This window comes from Diceros bicornis, chromosome 15 (genome assembly GCF_020826845.1).
Source record: "Diceros bicornis minor isolate mBicDic1 chromosome 15, mDicBic1.mat.cur, whole genome shotgun sequence".
Taxonomy (NCBI): Eukaryota; Metazoa; Chordata; class Mammalia; order Perissodactyla; family Rhinocerotidae; genus Diceros; species Diceros bicornis.
Genome location: NC_080754.1, coordinates 54,009,940 through 54,027,523, shown reverse-complemented (window position 1 = coordinate 54,027,523; position 17,584 = coordinate 54,009,940). Strand labels below are relative to the sequence as shown.

Sequence of the window (17,584 nt, the reverse complement as noted above, 5' to 3'; positions counted from 1 at the left end):
TATAATCTCTATTTTATGGACAAGCAAACTGTTGCTTATAAAAATTAAGTCACTTCCTCAATGTAAAGCATTGGGAACTCTGACTCCACAAACTCACCACCTCCCTCATTCTAAAAAAATAACCAAGAAAAAATTACTTCAAAAGATAGTTGAGATTGCATTGGACTTCCAGTTTCTGGTTTTGCATGCTAAGAAATTGGCACTCCATCCTACAACAAGCAAAAAGCTGAACAAACTGAAAAATTAAGCACTCTTCTTAGATCAATAAGAGAAATGAGGTCACAGGGCAAATTGCTGTCCCCGGAATTGGAGAGGCCAACAGACAAATAGAGAAAATCACAAGTTACCAGAGCAGAAACTCATGATGTGAACACTCCACAGGAAACACAGCCAAGATAGGAAAACCAGAACTGTAACTGACAAATTGCTGGAGGCCCAAAGCGGACAAATCTGACAGTTAAAAATTCCAGGGGGAACCAGTCATGGGGGCCACCACAATTTTATGAGTTTTAATTTGAAGATATCAGCCAAGTTCTCACTGTAGACATTGGAGAAAAATCCCCTGGTGCCCTGGCAGCGGGAGGGAGAAAGAAACTGTTTTGAAATACATTAGAGTACTCTGTTCTGCCCTCAGGAGAAACTATTTAACCAGAGCCTAACCTCCTGGGGTTTTATCAAAGCCTAACTGACCTGGGGAAGGGAAATACCAAATTCTAGCTGGCTCTAACCTTCCTGTTCCACCTAAGGGTTGGGGACAACTGAAAAGCATATGTGAAGTTCACAGTCCAGAGGCACAGGCTCACTAAAAGACTGAGACCTAATCTAGGGCTATAGAATGCTTTCCTTCCTCCCACACCTCACCACCAGATTACAGCAGTTCCTTTTACCCAGTACAGCATGTCCAACCATCAAAAAAAATTACAAGATATACTAAAAAGCAAAAAATACAGTTTGAGGGGTCAGCCCTGCGGCGTAGTGGTTAAGTTTGGCACATTCCGCTTCAGCAGCCTGGGTTTGAGGGTTCAGATCCCAGGTGTGGACATATACCACTTGTCAGCCATGCTGTGGCAGCAACCCACATATAAAGTAGAGAAGATTGGCACAGATGTTAGCTCAGGGCTAATCTTCCTCAGCAAAAAACAAACAAACAAAAAAAACGTTAAGAAAACACAGTTTGAAGAAACAGAGCAAGCATCAGACTCAGCCATGACAAGAATGTGAGAATTATCAGATCCAGAATTGAAAACAACTATGATTAATATGCTAAAGACTTTAATGGGTAAAGTAGACAACATATGAGAACAGATGGGTAACGTGAGCAAAGAGATGGAAATCCTTAGAAAGAACCAAAAAGAAATGTTAGAGATCAAAAGCAGAAATGCAACAGAAATGAAGCACGTCTTTGAGGGTCTTATTAGTAGACTGGATATCAAGAAAGAATCTCTGAGCTTGAGGATATATCAGTAGAAACCTCAAAACACGAAAAGCAAAAAAAAACAAAGACTAAAAAAAACAAAATACAAAATCCAAGAACCACGGGACAACTACAACAGGTGTAACATTCACATAATGAGAATACTAGAAAGAAGAGCAAGAATGGAACGGAAGAAATACTTGAAACAATAATGGCTGAGAATTTCCCCAAATTAAGTGTCAGACACCAAACCATAGATCCAGGAAGTTCACATGACACCAAGCAGGATAAATACCAAAAAAAAACTACACGTAGGCATATCATATTCAAACTACAGAAAATCAAAGATAAAGAAGACATCCTGAAAGGAGCCAGAGGAAGAAGATACCTTACCTACAAAGAACAAAGAAAAGAGTTACACCTGACTTCTCCTCAGAAAATATGCAATCAAGAAGGGAGTGGAGTGAAATATTTGAAGTGTTAAGAGAAAAAAACCCACCAGCCTAGAATTCTGTATCCAGCAAAAATAACCTTAAAAATAAAGGAGAAAAACAGACTTTCTAAGACAAACAAATATTGAGGGAATTTGTTGCCAGTAGATCTGCCTTCCAAATATGTTAAAAGAAGTTCTTTAGAGAGAAGAAAAATAATATAGGTCAAAAATTGGATCTACATAAAGAAAGAAAGAACACTGAAGAAGGAATAAGTGAAGGTAAAAATAAAAACTTTTATTTTTCTAATTCTTAATTGATCTAACAGATAACAGTTTGTTCAAAACAATAATAGCAATAATGTATTAACTTATGTATGCTTATGTATACATATTTCTGTATATGTATATAGAGATACATGTTTATATATGAGGGAAATGAACAAAAGCCATGATACAAGGAACAAATGGAAGAATTAGATTATTTCCTTATTACAAGGTACTAACACTACCTGTGAAACAATATGGTGTTATTTGCAAGTGGATTGGATCAGTTATAAATGTATATTGCAAATTCTAGGGCAACCACTAAAAAAAGTTTTAAAAAAGTATAACTAAAGTGCTAAGAAAGGAGAGAAAATAGAATAATTTAAAATTCTCAATTAAAACCACAAAATGCAGAAAGAGAGTGGAAGACAAAAGTAAGAATAAAGAACAAGGGCAACCAAAGAAAACAGTAACGAATATGGTAGATATTAATCCAACTACATCAATAATCACTCTGAATGTCATTGGTCTAAATGCACTTGAAATCAAGCCAGATCATCAGAGTGGATCAAAAAACAAGACCTAACTATATGTTGTCTAAAAGAAATCAACTTTAAATATAAAAACATATATAGATTAAAAGTAAATGGATAAAGAAAGATATATCATTCTAAGATTAATCAAAAGGAAGCAACAATAGTCACATTTACTTCAGACAGAGCAGACTTAAGAGCAAGGAAAGTTATTAGGGATAAAGAAGGGCATTGCATAATGATAAAGCAGTCAATTCTCTGAGAAAACATAACAATCCTTAATGTATACGTTTCTAACAACTATGTCAAACTACATGAGACAAAATTGGTAGAACTGCAAGGAGAAAAACATGAATCCATTAGTTGGAGATTTCAACACCCCTCTATCAGAAATGAACAGAACCAGCAGGCAGAAAATCAGTAAGGACATAGTCGAACTCAACAACACCATCAATCAACTGGATATAATTGACATCTATAGACTACTTTATCCAACAACAGCAAAATACACGTTTTTCTCAAGGTCTCATGGAACATTCACCAAGAGAGATCACATTTTGAGCCAAAAAATACACCTTAATAAATTTTAAAGAATAGAAATCATGCAATTTCTGATCTCACTACAATGTAATTAACCTAGAAATCAATAACCTGGAAATCAATAAGTCAAGTATTTGGAAAATTTCAAAATACTTGGAGGTTAAACACCACACTTCTAAATAACACATGGGTCAAAGAAGAAATCTCAAGTGAAATTTAAAAATATTTTTAACTTTTAGTTAAAATGAAATTGTAGTTAAAATTTAGTTAAAAATGAATTTCATGAAAATGAAAATACAACAACTTATCAAAATTTGTAGGATGCAGAGAAAGCAGCGCTTAGAGGGAAATTTATGGCATTGAATGCATATATTAGAAAAGAAGAAAGATCTAAAACCGATCATCTAAGCTTCCCCCTTAGGAAACTAGAAAAAGAAGAACTAATACAATTAAAAGTAAGCAGATGGAAAGAAAAAATAAAAATTAGAGCAGAAATCAATGAAAATGAAAACCAAAAATCAATAGAGAAAGTCAATGAAACCAAAAGCTGGTTCTTTGAAAAGATCAATAAAATTTATAAGACTCTAGCCAGGCTAAGTAAGAAAGAAAGAGAGAAGACACAAATTACTAATATCAGAAATGAAAGAGAGGACATTACTAAAGACCCCAGACACATTAAAAAGATAATAGAGGAACACTGTGAACAACTCGATCCCCACAAATTTTTTAACTTAGATAAAATGAGCCAATTTATTGAAAAACACAATATGCCAAAACTAACACAAGAAATAGACATATTAGAAAAGAGAGACATAATAGAAGTCTGAATAGGCCTATATCTATTTTAAAAATTAAATCAACAGGGAATAATGTTCCAAAACAGAAAGCACCAGGTCAGATGGGTTCATTGCTAATTTCTAGCAAACATTTAGGGAAGAAATTATGCCAATTCTCTACAATCTCGTTCAGAGAATAGAAGCAAAGGAAATACTTCCCAACTCATTCTATGAGGCCAGCATTACCCTAATATCAAAACCAGAAAAAGACATTACAAGAAAAGAAAACTACAAACCAATATCTCTCATAAATATAGATGCAAAAATACTCAACAAAACAATAGCAAATCAAATTCAACAATGTACAAAAAGAATTATACAGCACAACCAACTGATATTTATCCCACATATGCAAGGCTGGTTCAGCACTTGAAAATCAATTAATGTAATCCATCACATCAATAGGCTAAAACAAAAAAATCACATGATCATATCAATAAACACAGAAAAAAGCATTTGACAAAATCCAACACCCATTCATGATCAAACTCTCAGTAAACTAAGAATAGAGGAAACCTTCCTCCACTTGGTAAAGAATATCTACAAAAAACATACAGCTAACATCATAATTAATGGTGAGAAACTTGAAGCTTTCCTACTAAAATCAGGTACAAGGCAAAGATGTCCCTTCTCACCATTGCTTTTCAACATCATATAGAAGTGCTACCTAACGCAATAAGAGAAATAAAGGGAATAAAAGGTATAAAGATTGGAACGGAAGAAATAAAACTATTTTTGTTAGCAGATGCCATGACCTTATATGTAGAAAATCTGAAAGAATCAACAAAAAAACTCCTGGAAATAAGTGTTTACAGCAAGATTGCAAGATACAAGGTTAATATACAAAAATTGATTGTTTTTATACATAGCTGCAATGAACAAGTGGAATTTCAAAATTAAACCACAATACAATTTACATTAGCATACACAAAAATTACTTACACATAAATCTAAAAATATATGTACAAGTTCTATATGAGGTAATCTACAAAACTCTGATGAAAAAAATCAAAGAAGGACTAAATAAATGGATAGAAAGACTCAATATTGTCAAGATCTCAGTTCTTCTCAACTTAATCTATATATTCCATGCAATCAAAATCAAATCCCAGCAAATTATTTTGTGGATATTGACAAACTGATTCTAAAGTTTAGATAGAGAGGACAAAGACCCAGATGAGCCAACACAATATTGCAGAACAAAATTGGAGGACTGACACTACCAAACTTCATGACTTACCGTAAAGCTCCAGTAATCAAGACAGTGTGATGTTGGCAAAAGAATAGACAACTAGATCAATGGAACAGTATAGAGAGCCCAGAAATAGATCCACATAAATCTAGTCAATTGATCTTTGACAAAGAAGCAAAGGCAATACAATGGGGAAAAGTTAGTGTTGTCAACAAATGGTGCTGGAACAACTGGACATCCACGTACAAAAATGAATCTAGATACAGACATTACACCTGTCACAAAAATTAACCTAAAATGGATTACAGATCTAAATGTAAAACACAAAACTATAAAACTCAAAGAAGATAAGATATAAAAAAATGTAAATGACCTTGGGTTTGGCAACGACTTTTTAGATAGAACACCAAAGATACAGTCCATGAAAGAAATAATTGATAAGCTAGACTTCATTAAATTAAAAAATGTCTGCTCTGCAAAAACACTGTCAAGAGAATGAAAAGACAACTCACAGATTGGGAGAAAATGTTTTCAAAAGACATATATGATGAAACTGTTATCCAAAATATACAAAGAACACTTAAAATTCAACAGTAAGGAAACAACCCAATTAAAAAATGAGCCAAAGATCTTCACAGACACCTCAACAAAGAAAATAAACATATGGCAAATGAGCATATGGAAAGATGTTCCATGTAATACGTCATCAAGGAAATGCAAAGTAAAACAATAATGAAATATCACTACACATCTATTAGAATGGCCTAAATCTGGAAGACTGACAACACCAAATGCTGAGAAGGATGTGGAGCAGTAGGAACACTCGTTTATTGCTGGTGGGAAAACAAAACGGTACAGCCACTGTAGAAGGCAATTGGCAATTTCTTACAAAACTAAACATACTCTTAACCATACAATCCAGCAATCACATTCCTTGATATTTACCCAAAGGAGATGAAAACTTATGTCCACGCAAAAGGCTGCACACAGATGTTTATAGCAGCCTTATTCATAATTGCCAAAACTCGGAAGCATCCAAGATGTCCTTCAGTAGGTGATGGATAAATAAATTGTGGTGCATCTATACAATGGAATATTATTCAGTGCTGAAAAAAAGAGCTATCAAGCCATTAAAATACATATAGGAAACATAAACGCTCATTACTGAGTGATGATAGAAGCCAATCTGGAAAGGCTATGTAATGTATGGTTCCAACTATATGACAGTCTGGAAAAGGCAAAACTATGTTGACAGTAAAAATATCAGTGGTTGCCAAGGGTTAGGGGAAAAAAGTGGGATGAAAAGGTGAAGCACAGAGGATTTTTAGGGCAGTGAAATTACTCTATATGATGCTATAATGGTGGATACATGTCATTACACATTTGTCCAAACTCATAGAACATGCAATACTAAAACTGAACCCTAATTGCACTGTGGACTTTGGGTGATAAGGATATGTCAACATAGGTTCATCAGTTGTAACAAATGTACCACTCTGGTGGGGGCTGTGGATAATGAAGGAGGCTATGCATGCAGGGGGATGGGAGTATATGGAATATTTCTGTACCTTTTTTTGTTGTGAACCTGAAAGTGCTCTTAAAATAAAATAAAGTCTTAAAAGACTATGATGATGAGAGAGACTGAGGGAGTCCTCTCTTACCCTGCTGATGGATTTAATGCAGCTTTTACGGAGAACATTTGACAATATTTATCAAGGTTACAGATGTAAATACTCTCCGACCCAATAAATCCAGTTCCAGGAAATTATCCCATAGATATTTCCTCACTAGTGCTAAAATTTGTGTGTTCAAGGTTAAAAACTACTACTTTATTTATAATATAAAAATACCGGAATCAATCTAAATGTCCCTAAGAACTGACTAATAAAGTTTGGTATGCCTATATAATGGAATACCATGCAGCTATAAAGAAGAATGAAGATATTCTCTAGGTAATGAGATAAAGGATCATTAGGCTGTATTCTTAGGTGAAAAATCAAGGTATAGAGCAGTGTTTCTGTGCATACAATATGCTACCATTTGTGTAAAAAGCATTTAAAATAATATACATTCTTAAAAATTAAGAATTATTGTATATATTTACAAGTGAGTATACATATTTACTTGTGTGTGAATAGAAAAGCCTTAAAAGGTGCTCATGGAACTCATAAAACCCGTTGCCTGCAGGGAAGGAAACTGAGCAGAGACAGGGATAAGAGGAAATTTTCACTGTATACTCTTTTGTCCTTTTGAGTTGTGTAACATGTAAATGTGCCATTCCTTCTAAGCTAAACACATTTAAATAAACTGTGTGTGTGTTTGTGTTTGTGTGTGCGTGCATGCACATATGTGTGTGTATATGTTTTGGTATAACCTTAAGACTAGGGTACTTCCCATGTCTCCATCAACTGACCACAGCTCACAGCCTCAGGACTGACACGTAACCAAGTACAGCCTTAAACTGGCCAGTGAAGAAAAGCTGTGTTAACAGAAGGAGCTCACTTGGAGCCAAGCAATAAGTCAGGCAAAGAGAACGTTCTCATTGTGTTCATCCAGTTCTGTTCAGAAGAGAAACTCATTGATTTTGCCCTAAATACGAGCACCAAGGAGGTATAATGACTTGTAAGGTGGAGACACATCTCCCTCAAGCTTGTCCACTTCCCTTTGCTCAGATTTTACAATTACCAAGGGAACTCCCAATTTAACTGGTTACAGTCTCAAATATCTCAATTCCCAAAAAATGGTCTCCAGAAAAGAGGACGGGAGATGCACTATCACTAAAAAATTATGCCCCGGCCCCATTTTTAATGAATGATTTGGCATTGTGTTTCCTGTGATAGTGTGAGAGTTGGTCCTCAAGAAACCGCGCCACTCTGGATAAGGGGAAGAAGATCTAGTCTTCACATGTTCAAAGCCAACATCTCCCGCTGGATTATGGGGACCCCACCAAGGGTCTCAGGAGTCCTTCGGGAGGTGGCTAGGCAGCCTCTGTCTGACATGTCTCTTTATGTAACCATGTGTGGGATTCATATGTTTACTCTCAGAGATTGGCGAAATAGTAAGATTCTAGAAGGCAATTTGTGTATCAAAGTATCTAATACTCATATATTTTAACCTAGAAATTCATTCCTAAGATTTTAGCCCAGAAAAATAAAGTCATGAATGTGAATATATTTATGCACAAAAAGTCATAATAGCAAAATTCTCATCAAGGCAAATGGATCAGGAAATTATGATACACGCATACAGTGGGATGCTACGCCACCTTTTAAAAATGATGTAGATGTACATTTACATAAAAGGAAATATATTCCAATATATTATAGAATAAAAAGGTAGTTTACAGAACCATCTTTATATAAAATAGTCTATACACAGAGAGACATTTAGAACATGCTGATACTTCAGCAAAATTTAGTTCCTTATTTGACTTTTATTGCATTGTTTTAAATTCTTATAATAAGCATGTAATATTTTACAAAAAATTATTTCAATAACAAAAATAGTAAATATCATTGTCTGTCAAAATTTGATGATGCCTAAATATCTAGTCTGACTATAAATGTGTCCTAGATGCAAAACAAACTGAAACGTTACCTATTTTACAAAAACACATAAACCCACATCATTAGGATGAGAGCTATAGTGATAACGCAAAAATTTTATCTGTTCCAGTTTATATGATATCTACAAATACATTTTTTAAACTTTAAAGTCTCCTAACATTCATAGGTTTTTAAGAAAAGTTTCATTTAAGAACTCAATGCAAAGACAGTTCATTAGAACTGCCTCCAAGATATTGAGTTACTTTGATTCCTTCAAAACTGTGCATTCTGGGGACTCCCTCAGCCTGTCCCAACTTGTTCTGCCGCTGGCTAGCTGTGAGGGCATGCTTTGCTGGGTGAAATAAAGCACATGGTTCCTTTTAAAAGGCTTTACGTGGCTTACTATCACTGTCTTAGATTAGGATGCGAGGGTACCAAAAGACAGGAAGATAAAGAAAAGTGACAGAAACGTGCCAAGTTGTTTTCATATAGGGACTATGTTAGGTCCCCACTGATGTCCAAATAAAATGAAATAATAATAAGGCGTCAGCAACATGTTGAAAGGACAAGAACAGAAGGGAAGGTTTTCATTAAATTCAGACAAAGAGAAAGTCTTAAAAAAAGACACCAAACCAGATAACCAAAGAGCAAGCGCCAGTGGACCAGAAAAGCCTGGGCTCCTTTTGAATGTGGAGTGAGAAATGGCAATAATTGATCAAACTTAGCAACTGAACATCCATTTGGCTCTCAGAAGAGTGGTAGGAGTTGTAGGAAAATACAGAAGTGGAAGACAAGACTCTTTCTCTTCCACCAAAAACATAGGAGGAGAGAAAAATGAGAGTTTAACTAAGTGTTTAACTGATAAACAACTAGAAATGTGATCAGTGCTCAGAGAGAAGAGAGAGAAGTCTCCTGAGATGCCCCTGGAGACTTCAGGGAGCTGAGAGGCCCAAAGCCGAGCCTCGGAACTGAATGTTTATGAGCAGGAACTGCAATGTCTGAGAAGAGAAGGGGCCAGATAAACAGCTTCCTCACGTCAAGGGGTGTTCCTGAGGAGGAGCAGGGCTAGAGACAAAGTCCAATTCAGGATCCCCTCCTTTCTAACTCTTCCCAACATCTGCTTTCACACAACACATGGCTAAAATAAAGACTAAGGAATACCAAGAAGTTAACGAGAAAAAGAGGTGTCATAAAGCACAAGCATTTGACCTGAGAGGTATGGGGGAGCTGGGGGGGTCTTGCTGGGGCTGGCAGTTTGGGAGGAATGAGGACTGCTTCCTAGACACAGGCCATAGCCAGGTAATGCTGGAGAGATACATGCTGTTACAATGATCATGTCTAGCCCCACAGACACACACAATTTAAAAGTCAATAAACTGAAGCTTAGACACATTAAGTAATCTGCCCAACATTTGAATTCTGGTCTCTAACCTAGCAGTTCTCAAAACTCTTTTTTTTCCCCCTCCCCAAAGCCCCAGTGCATGGTTGTATATCCTAGTTGTAGGTCCTTCTAGTTCTTCTATGTGAGCCGCCGCCACAGCATGGCTACTGACAGACAGGTGGTATGGTGCCATGACTGGGAAACGAACTCGGGCCAAGGAAGCAGTGAGAGTGCTAAACTTGAACCACTAGGCCATCAGGGCTGGCTCTCAAAACTTTTGATCTAGGCATCCCTTTTCACTCTTAAAAATTGTTGAAGAATTCAAATAGCTTTCATTTATGTGGGAGATATACATATAAAGATAGAAAGAGAGATAGACAGCCAGACACACATATGTATTTACCATATTAGAAATTTAAACTGAGAAATTGTTAAAACACAAAACACAAAAGCACACAGTCCTTTAGCCATCAGAGCAATGACGTCCTCGCTCATCATGTAGCCTCTGGAAAAACTCCACTGTACACTCATGAGACAATGAGGGTGAAAAAAGCAAACAACAAATTAATATCATGATGAAAATAGTTTTGATCTTGCAGAGTCTCTGAAAGGATCTGAGTCCCCCAGGGCTCCGCGACCACACTGTGAGAATTACTTTTTTAACCTCAAGTCTATATTTTATTTTTCCCAGACCAGACTGCTGCATTCAGTGAACGACCTTCACAGTCAGGCTCTAAGCTCTGTTTACCGCCTCACTCCCACCACATTTGCTAAGTCACCCAAACTAGCCACCGCAGAAGAAACCCTCTCCCTGTAAATGCACTGTGAGCGCTCGAACCTCTTTGCAGGTGCTCACTTGTGTCTTCTGTCTGGAACTACTTCCTTCTCCTTTTAGAGGTTCACTCCAGCTTTCAGGGCTCTGCTGAAACGTCACCCACCCCAGCCCCCGGCAGAGTTGATCACTTTCCATGGATAGCCGTTTGCTCTTACCTCTACTTCATTTTGCTGTGTTCCATTGTCTCCTTGTGATGTGTCTGTCTCCCCTTCTTTCATCCTGCAATCCTGTACTGAGCACCTGCCTAGCAATGAGCGTCAGGAAGTCGCCCTGGACCCGCCCTTAATGATCTGCGTCTCCCTGAGCCACTGAGACGAAGAAACTATAGTGCATGAATCTTTGATTCCTCATTCCTGGCACCTGGTACTTGTTCAAAACTGTTGTATTTGCTTTCTCTAAATTTGTCTTGTATTTGCTACTCTGAAATGATAAATTATCATTAGCCTATGAGACTGTGGGTGATATTATTTTCTTTGTACACGACTGCAATACATTTTTATAATTATAAATGTAATACAATGTTAAAGTGTTTCTCTATAGCTTAGCAGATAACAGTTAGGGAACACTTATGTATGGAACACACAGCTCCATGTGCTTTATATACATATTAATGCTTTTGATTATTTATACTATTAGCAGCAAAAATAAGTAGAGATGTGAATACTCAACGTAACTGTACAGCAATTCTCCCTATGTCATATACCATATGTGCATTCTCTATTGTTGTCTATAACTTGCATATATTTGTGTTATTTTGGCTTTATCTTCATGTCCCAAATGGAAGATTCCAGATCTTCTTTGTGTCCCATTTCCTGAATTCCTCATGGAATATTGCTCATCTTATAGCCAGGCAACAGACGATCTTAACATGTACACACAAACCTAGATTTTTAACTTTGCAGATCTTAATTAGCAAAATGTTCTCCTGGAAACAAATGCATCTCTCAGTGGCCACCAGGGAGCCAAATTAACTGGTTGCCTTTGTAAAGTTCAGTAAAACATTTACGGGGGAATGTTTCTCACAGATGGAACTCAAAATGAATTGTTTTCTGAAGGATTTTTATCTCCTAGAATAACCAGAAAACAGAGTATTCGAAGTAGTGACATGACACACTACTCGTTACTAACAGAGAGCTTTCCACCCCTTGCATAAAATCTGAACTACTCATTTCTGCGTGAATGCAGACGCTTCTGCAGAAGGGAAAGAAAGAATGGGTTGGAGTTATTGTTTAAATGGCCACAAGCTGGATACTGGCTCTCTGCTCGGCTACTGTTGTGCTGTCACTATCAGGCAGAAGGTGATCATTGCAGCAGACTAAGCTCCACTGGTGCCTGCTCCCTCCGTGATCCCCCCACAGGCTGACCCTCCCTGTCCTCTCAGAAGGCCTGTGGCCTGTGCGGCGTCTCTGCTCCAGAGGAGCCAGGCGTCTTCATTAACATGCAGGTAGCGCTCCCATAAGCAAAGGCTGCAGAGCATCATTAGAGCGGTCGGGAGACAAACAACACTGGCGCTGCATACCAAGTGGCACCACATTTAACTGAATCATTTTATTATGAATACATTCCAGGCTGCCACTGTGAGCCACTGGTGTAAAATACGTTGGCAAAATGGATCTCTGCTAATTACATTTCATGCATATTTCAGAACTTTCCACAGGGATCCAGGAGGATGGTGTTCATAAAAGGGAATTTTACAACCAGGTTCACTTGCATTTGGCATCAAGACCCAAACTAGTGGGCAACAAAGATAAGTTCAATTACATTACATGTTGTGTTTGTTTTAGCTGGAATGTTGTAATTCCCTCGAAGGCTATCAGTGCTACTGTGGTCGCTGGCTGAAAACGAAATCACTCTTCAAATCCACCTGAACACACATTATTGCAGAAAAGCACGTAGCTGTTAAATCACTTCTTTTCCACATTTCTTTTTCTATATTTGTCCTCAGTTACTTTTGACTGAATTATGGAAATGAGCCTCTGGACGTGGGGACGCGTTAGGAGAGGGACAGAAAAGCATCATTACCTGCTTCAAGACAGAACTGTAAAGAGCACAAGTGACTGCTTTCTTGTGGCTTTTCACCCTCTTGCTGGCTTCACTTTTCATTGCCAACAACGCTAGCTGGTTATTGAAGGAGATGAAAAGTCGGCCATGGGCTTCATCAAAGTGGAAGAGGCATCTGAAGTCCTGACTTTTGGGGAAAGAACAAGCTATCCTCTGGATGGACAGCTGGAGCTGGATATCCCAGAGTCTCAAAACCTGGATGAAAAGTGACAAAGTCATAGGACTATTTCAAGACTAATTCTAATTTTTTAGCCAAATTTTTTTCTACCTCATCCTTGAACCCAGGCAGATAGTTGTTTCCTGCATAGTGCTATAACTGTTCACACTTCTATCAGAACACATATATTTTTTTTTATTTTCCTTATCCGTTAAAATTTCTCCTCAATTGTAATCTCTAGGCAAGGGATTGTGTTTTGTCTCAGTTCCCAGAAAAGTGCCTGGCATTTAATAGGTGCTTGTGGTAGGCAGAACAATGGTCCCCAAAGATGTCCATGTCCTATCCATGGAATGTGTGAATATGTTACCTTACATGGCAAAAACGATTTTGCAGATGTGATAAATTACCGGCTTTGAGATGGAGAGATTATCCTGGATGATTTGGGGAGTCCAAAGTAATCACAAGGGAGATCAGAGTGATGGGATGTAAGAAGGACTCTGCCTAGTGTTGCTGGCTTTGAAGATGGAGGAAGGGGGCCACGAGCTAAGGAAGCTGGAAAGGCAAGGAAAGGGCTTCTCCCCAAGAGCCTCCATAAAGGAAGACAGCCCTGCCAATAGCTTGATTTTAGCCCAGTAAGACCCATGTCAGAATTCTAACCTACAGAACACAAAATAAAGTTGTGTTGTTTCAAGGCACTAAGTTTGTGGTTATTTGTCACAGTAGCAATAGAAAACTAATACTGTGTTTCTCCTTCAATGTCTCGAGATAGATAGAGAGATAGAGAGATAGATGTATTATATGTACGTATATATGTATTATATATATATATGAAATAAAAGACTTGGTAGTAAATGAAATCAAGTTCAAATAAACCACAGATATTAGATTCTTTTTCAAACACAGTCAAGACATAAAAATGACGTGGATAGAACAAAAACACAGAAGAAAACAGAAAGAGCAGCTTTGCAAGTCCATGCTACTCTCAGCCACGGTGGAGACTTAACACAGGCCAGTGAGGGAGAAAGAGTCAAAATGAAGACAGTGAAAAACCCCTCCAAAAGGGGCTGGCGGACAAACTCTAGGGCCAGCCTTCCTGGGTTCTAGTCTCGGCTCTGTCTCTTACTGTAGGGTGACCGCTAGCGAGTTTCTTTGTCTCTGAGTTTTTGATGCAGTGCTTACCTTACCCGATGCTGCAAGGATTGAATGAGAGCCCTTGTCAAGCTTTTAGCATGATGACCAGTATGTAATGTGTTGCTCTTTTATTAGTAAATTTGTTTTATTATTTTTACATTGTGTAAGTATTAGAACCTAAGAGCAGAAAAGGTTATTTCAAATAAACTAGTCTATCTTATCCAATGTAAGAATTATTTCTAAATTATCTATAAAAATTGTATCTGTTTAGGGGCCGGCCCGGTGGCGCAAGCGGTTAAGTGCGCGCGCTCCGCTGCGGCGGCCCGGGGTTCGCTGGTTCGGATCCCGGGCGCGCACCGACGCACTGCTTGGTAAGCCATGCTGTGGCGGCGTCCCATATAAAGTGGAGGAAGATAGGCACAGATGTTAGCCCAGGGCCGTCTTCCTCAGCAAAAAAAAAGAGGAGGATTGGCGGATGTTAGCTCAGGGCTGATCTCCTCACAAAAAAAAAAAAAATAAATAAAAAAAAATAAAAAAAATAAAAAAAAAAATAAAAAAAAAAATTGTATCTGTTTAAATAAGCATTTATTACTGCACAAGGTAGGCAACCCTTTAGTTCTCAACCTATTTTAATATACTACTTCAAAAGAAAAATCTGTTGAAAATGATGGTCTATCCCCTCCCACTACATGCATATACTCATGTAAGTACACAATTTTCCAAGCAATTTCTTTGGGTACATGGACACACACACTTCCCATACATATGTACAGATCCCCGGAACCCACAGGATAGGAATTCCTACAGTAATTATTAAATATGTTCAGCCAAAGACATCCTCTTCTACCTGTTGATTCTATTCTACACTCTTTTCCTATATCTACATAAGCCTCATCTTACCCCTCCTCTCCAGAGTAAATGATCCTAGGTCCTTCAACCATCGTAATATCAGTGTTCAGATCCCATCCCATGGCAGCCTCTTGATTCTCTCACTCTGTCTTTGCTTCTACTTTCTCTCCAGTGGAGGACAGTCATCCAGACCTTGTTTACTTTTAAAAACCACAGCAGGATATGTCCATGGTATAAAATCCAATAGCACCAAAGGGTTTTTTCCCCAACTCATCCCTCTTAACTGTAAGTCCCACTCCTCAGAGACAGCCTTCTTTAACTCTTAGTAGGTTACAGTTTTCTCCATAACACCAAATAACAGCTGTGTGTGTCTACATATCATATATTAATCATATATTAATCATATATGTAATGACTCTCTGCTCTAAAAGAAAAGGAATTACTTACACTCCTTTCTCCCTTTCTCTTCTCATTCTTCCCACTATAAAAGTTTTATGTTTTTAGTCCTATCGGTTATTATAATTAAAAATAATATGCTTACACATAATTATTGCACTTTCAACTTGACAGTATCTCTCAACTCACCAACATGTAAGATGAACGCCCTAGGGTCCTCAAGGACCTATTTTAAGTAAGGTGCTCAGAACTGAGCCAATGTTTCATGTGTGTTCTACTGTCACAGGTGCTGTGACTTCTTTAAAGCAGCCTATTTTTACATTAGCTGATTAAGCCACCCGATCGTGCATTTCACCTACCTTGAGGTTCTGATTGAGCAAAATTTGAAATCTTATTTCCATGAACAAATAATCAAGCCAGATATCTACGATCTTACCTTCAAAAATCTGATATTTTAAGCTAAGTCAATGATTTTTCCTAGTTTGATTCAGAGTTTCAGTGTGACAACATAATTTTGAATCCTAATTCAATTATATTGACAATTCCTCCCTGATTTGTCCTCACATCCCATGGGACATAGTAGATATTCAATAAATATTTTTTTTAATTTTTTGAAGGTTGTGGCTCATCTAATAACTGTATCTTTATCCAGCTCATTGATGAAAAGATTAGCTAGAATAAGTCCAGGAATACAGCACTCTCATAAAAAACTTGTCTCACTTCTACGTGCTTATTCACCCAATTGCAGATCTCATATAATCCACAATGAAATTTTGTGAGACTTTTTCAAACATCTTTCAGAAATAATTATGTTTGATGTATATGGTAACCTCTTCATCTACCAACACCTATAACAAACTTAAAATGGCCTAATCAATCCCTACCCGATAAACAGCACAACCAATCCCTCTAACTGCAGGAATACATATTTATACAAAAAATTGGGTTTCTTCAGCAAGATTTTTTTATTAAAGAACTCATTCTGGTTCTTTTTCTTTTCTTTTCTTTTTTGGTGAGGAAGACTGGCCCTGAGCTAATGCTTGTTGCCAATCTTCCTCTGTTTGCTTGAGGAAGAGTGGCCTTGAGCTAACATTTGTGCCCATCTTTCTCTATTTTTTTTATGTGGGACACCACCACAGCATGGCTTGATGAGTGGTGTAGGTCCGCAGGATCTGAACCCGTGAACCTGGACCGCCGAAGCAGAGAGTGCGAACTTAACCACTATGCCACTGGGCCGGGCCCTCATTCTGGTTCTTAATCATTACTAGATTATTTTTATTGAAAACATTCTGGAAGCTTTCCAGAAAATGTTTACCCTCAAAAATGTAAATGCTACAAGAACTAAGACTCGCAAATGTATTTTAATGAGTTCTAAATATAAATAGAATTGATAAACTGTTATTTTGAATGTTAGAGCTGTAAGATTAGACACATCTAGATCATTCTCAAACACTTGTATTAGTTATGATAGTCATACCCTCATTGTTCAAAATCCTGTCTTGGTTAGTACGGACCTCCTTCTGAAAAATAGAAACTAACTCCATATCAGAATAATAATCTTGGGCATGGTTGAGTATAGATTAACAATAACTCAACAGTATTAATGGACTATAATTTCCCTAGAATCATTTTCTACTGTGTTGTTCAAGTAACTTATTTTGGCTTTAATATTTCATTGACATTCAGTAACATAAATTAAATTAAAAATTAAAAATAGATGAGCAATAACTTCTCTAGTCTATGACAGGTTACTTCTTGCTATTAGCAATTAAAACTAGAAATATTTTTATCATAATGTGTATATTCATTAATTTTTCTTAAAATTAATTTGCATTGCTCTGCTTTCCTTTCTTCCTCCAGAGAATCCAACACTCTCAACGAATGATCCTGCTGAGTCCACCTTCCATCTTTAACTCTCTGATTTTTCTCTCTTCAGAATCAAAGCAATAACATTGATATACTGCATCAATGCATACAACAGTGTTCCAGCTTTCTCCTAGGACTCACGTCACAGTAC

General features: G+C 37.3%; 1 protein-coding gene across 1 annotated transcript in view; it reads right to left on the bottom strand.

The window, feature by feature from the left end:
* The window catches only part of WDR49 (WD repeat domain 49), a 142,887-nt gene that overhangs the window by 63,418 nt on the left and 61,885 nt on the right, over positions 1-17,584 (bottom strand). The window contains 1 exon segment of the mRNA XM_058556411.1: positions 12,996-13,229. Coding sequence (XP_058412394.1) covers positions 12,996-13,229 — 234 coding nt within the window.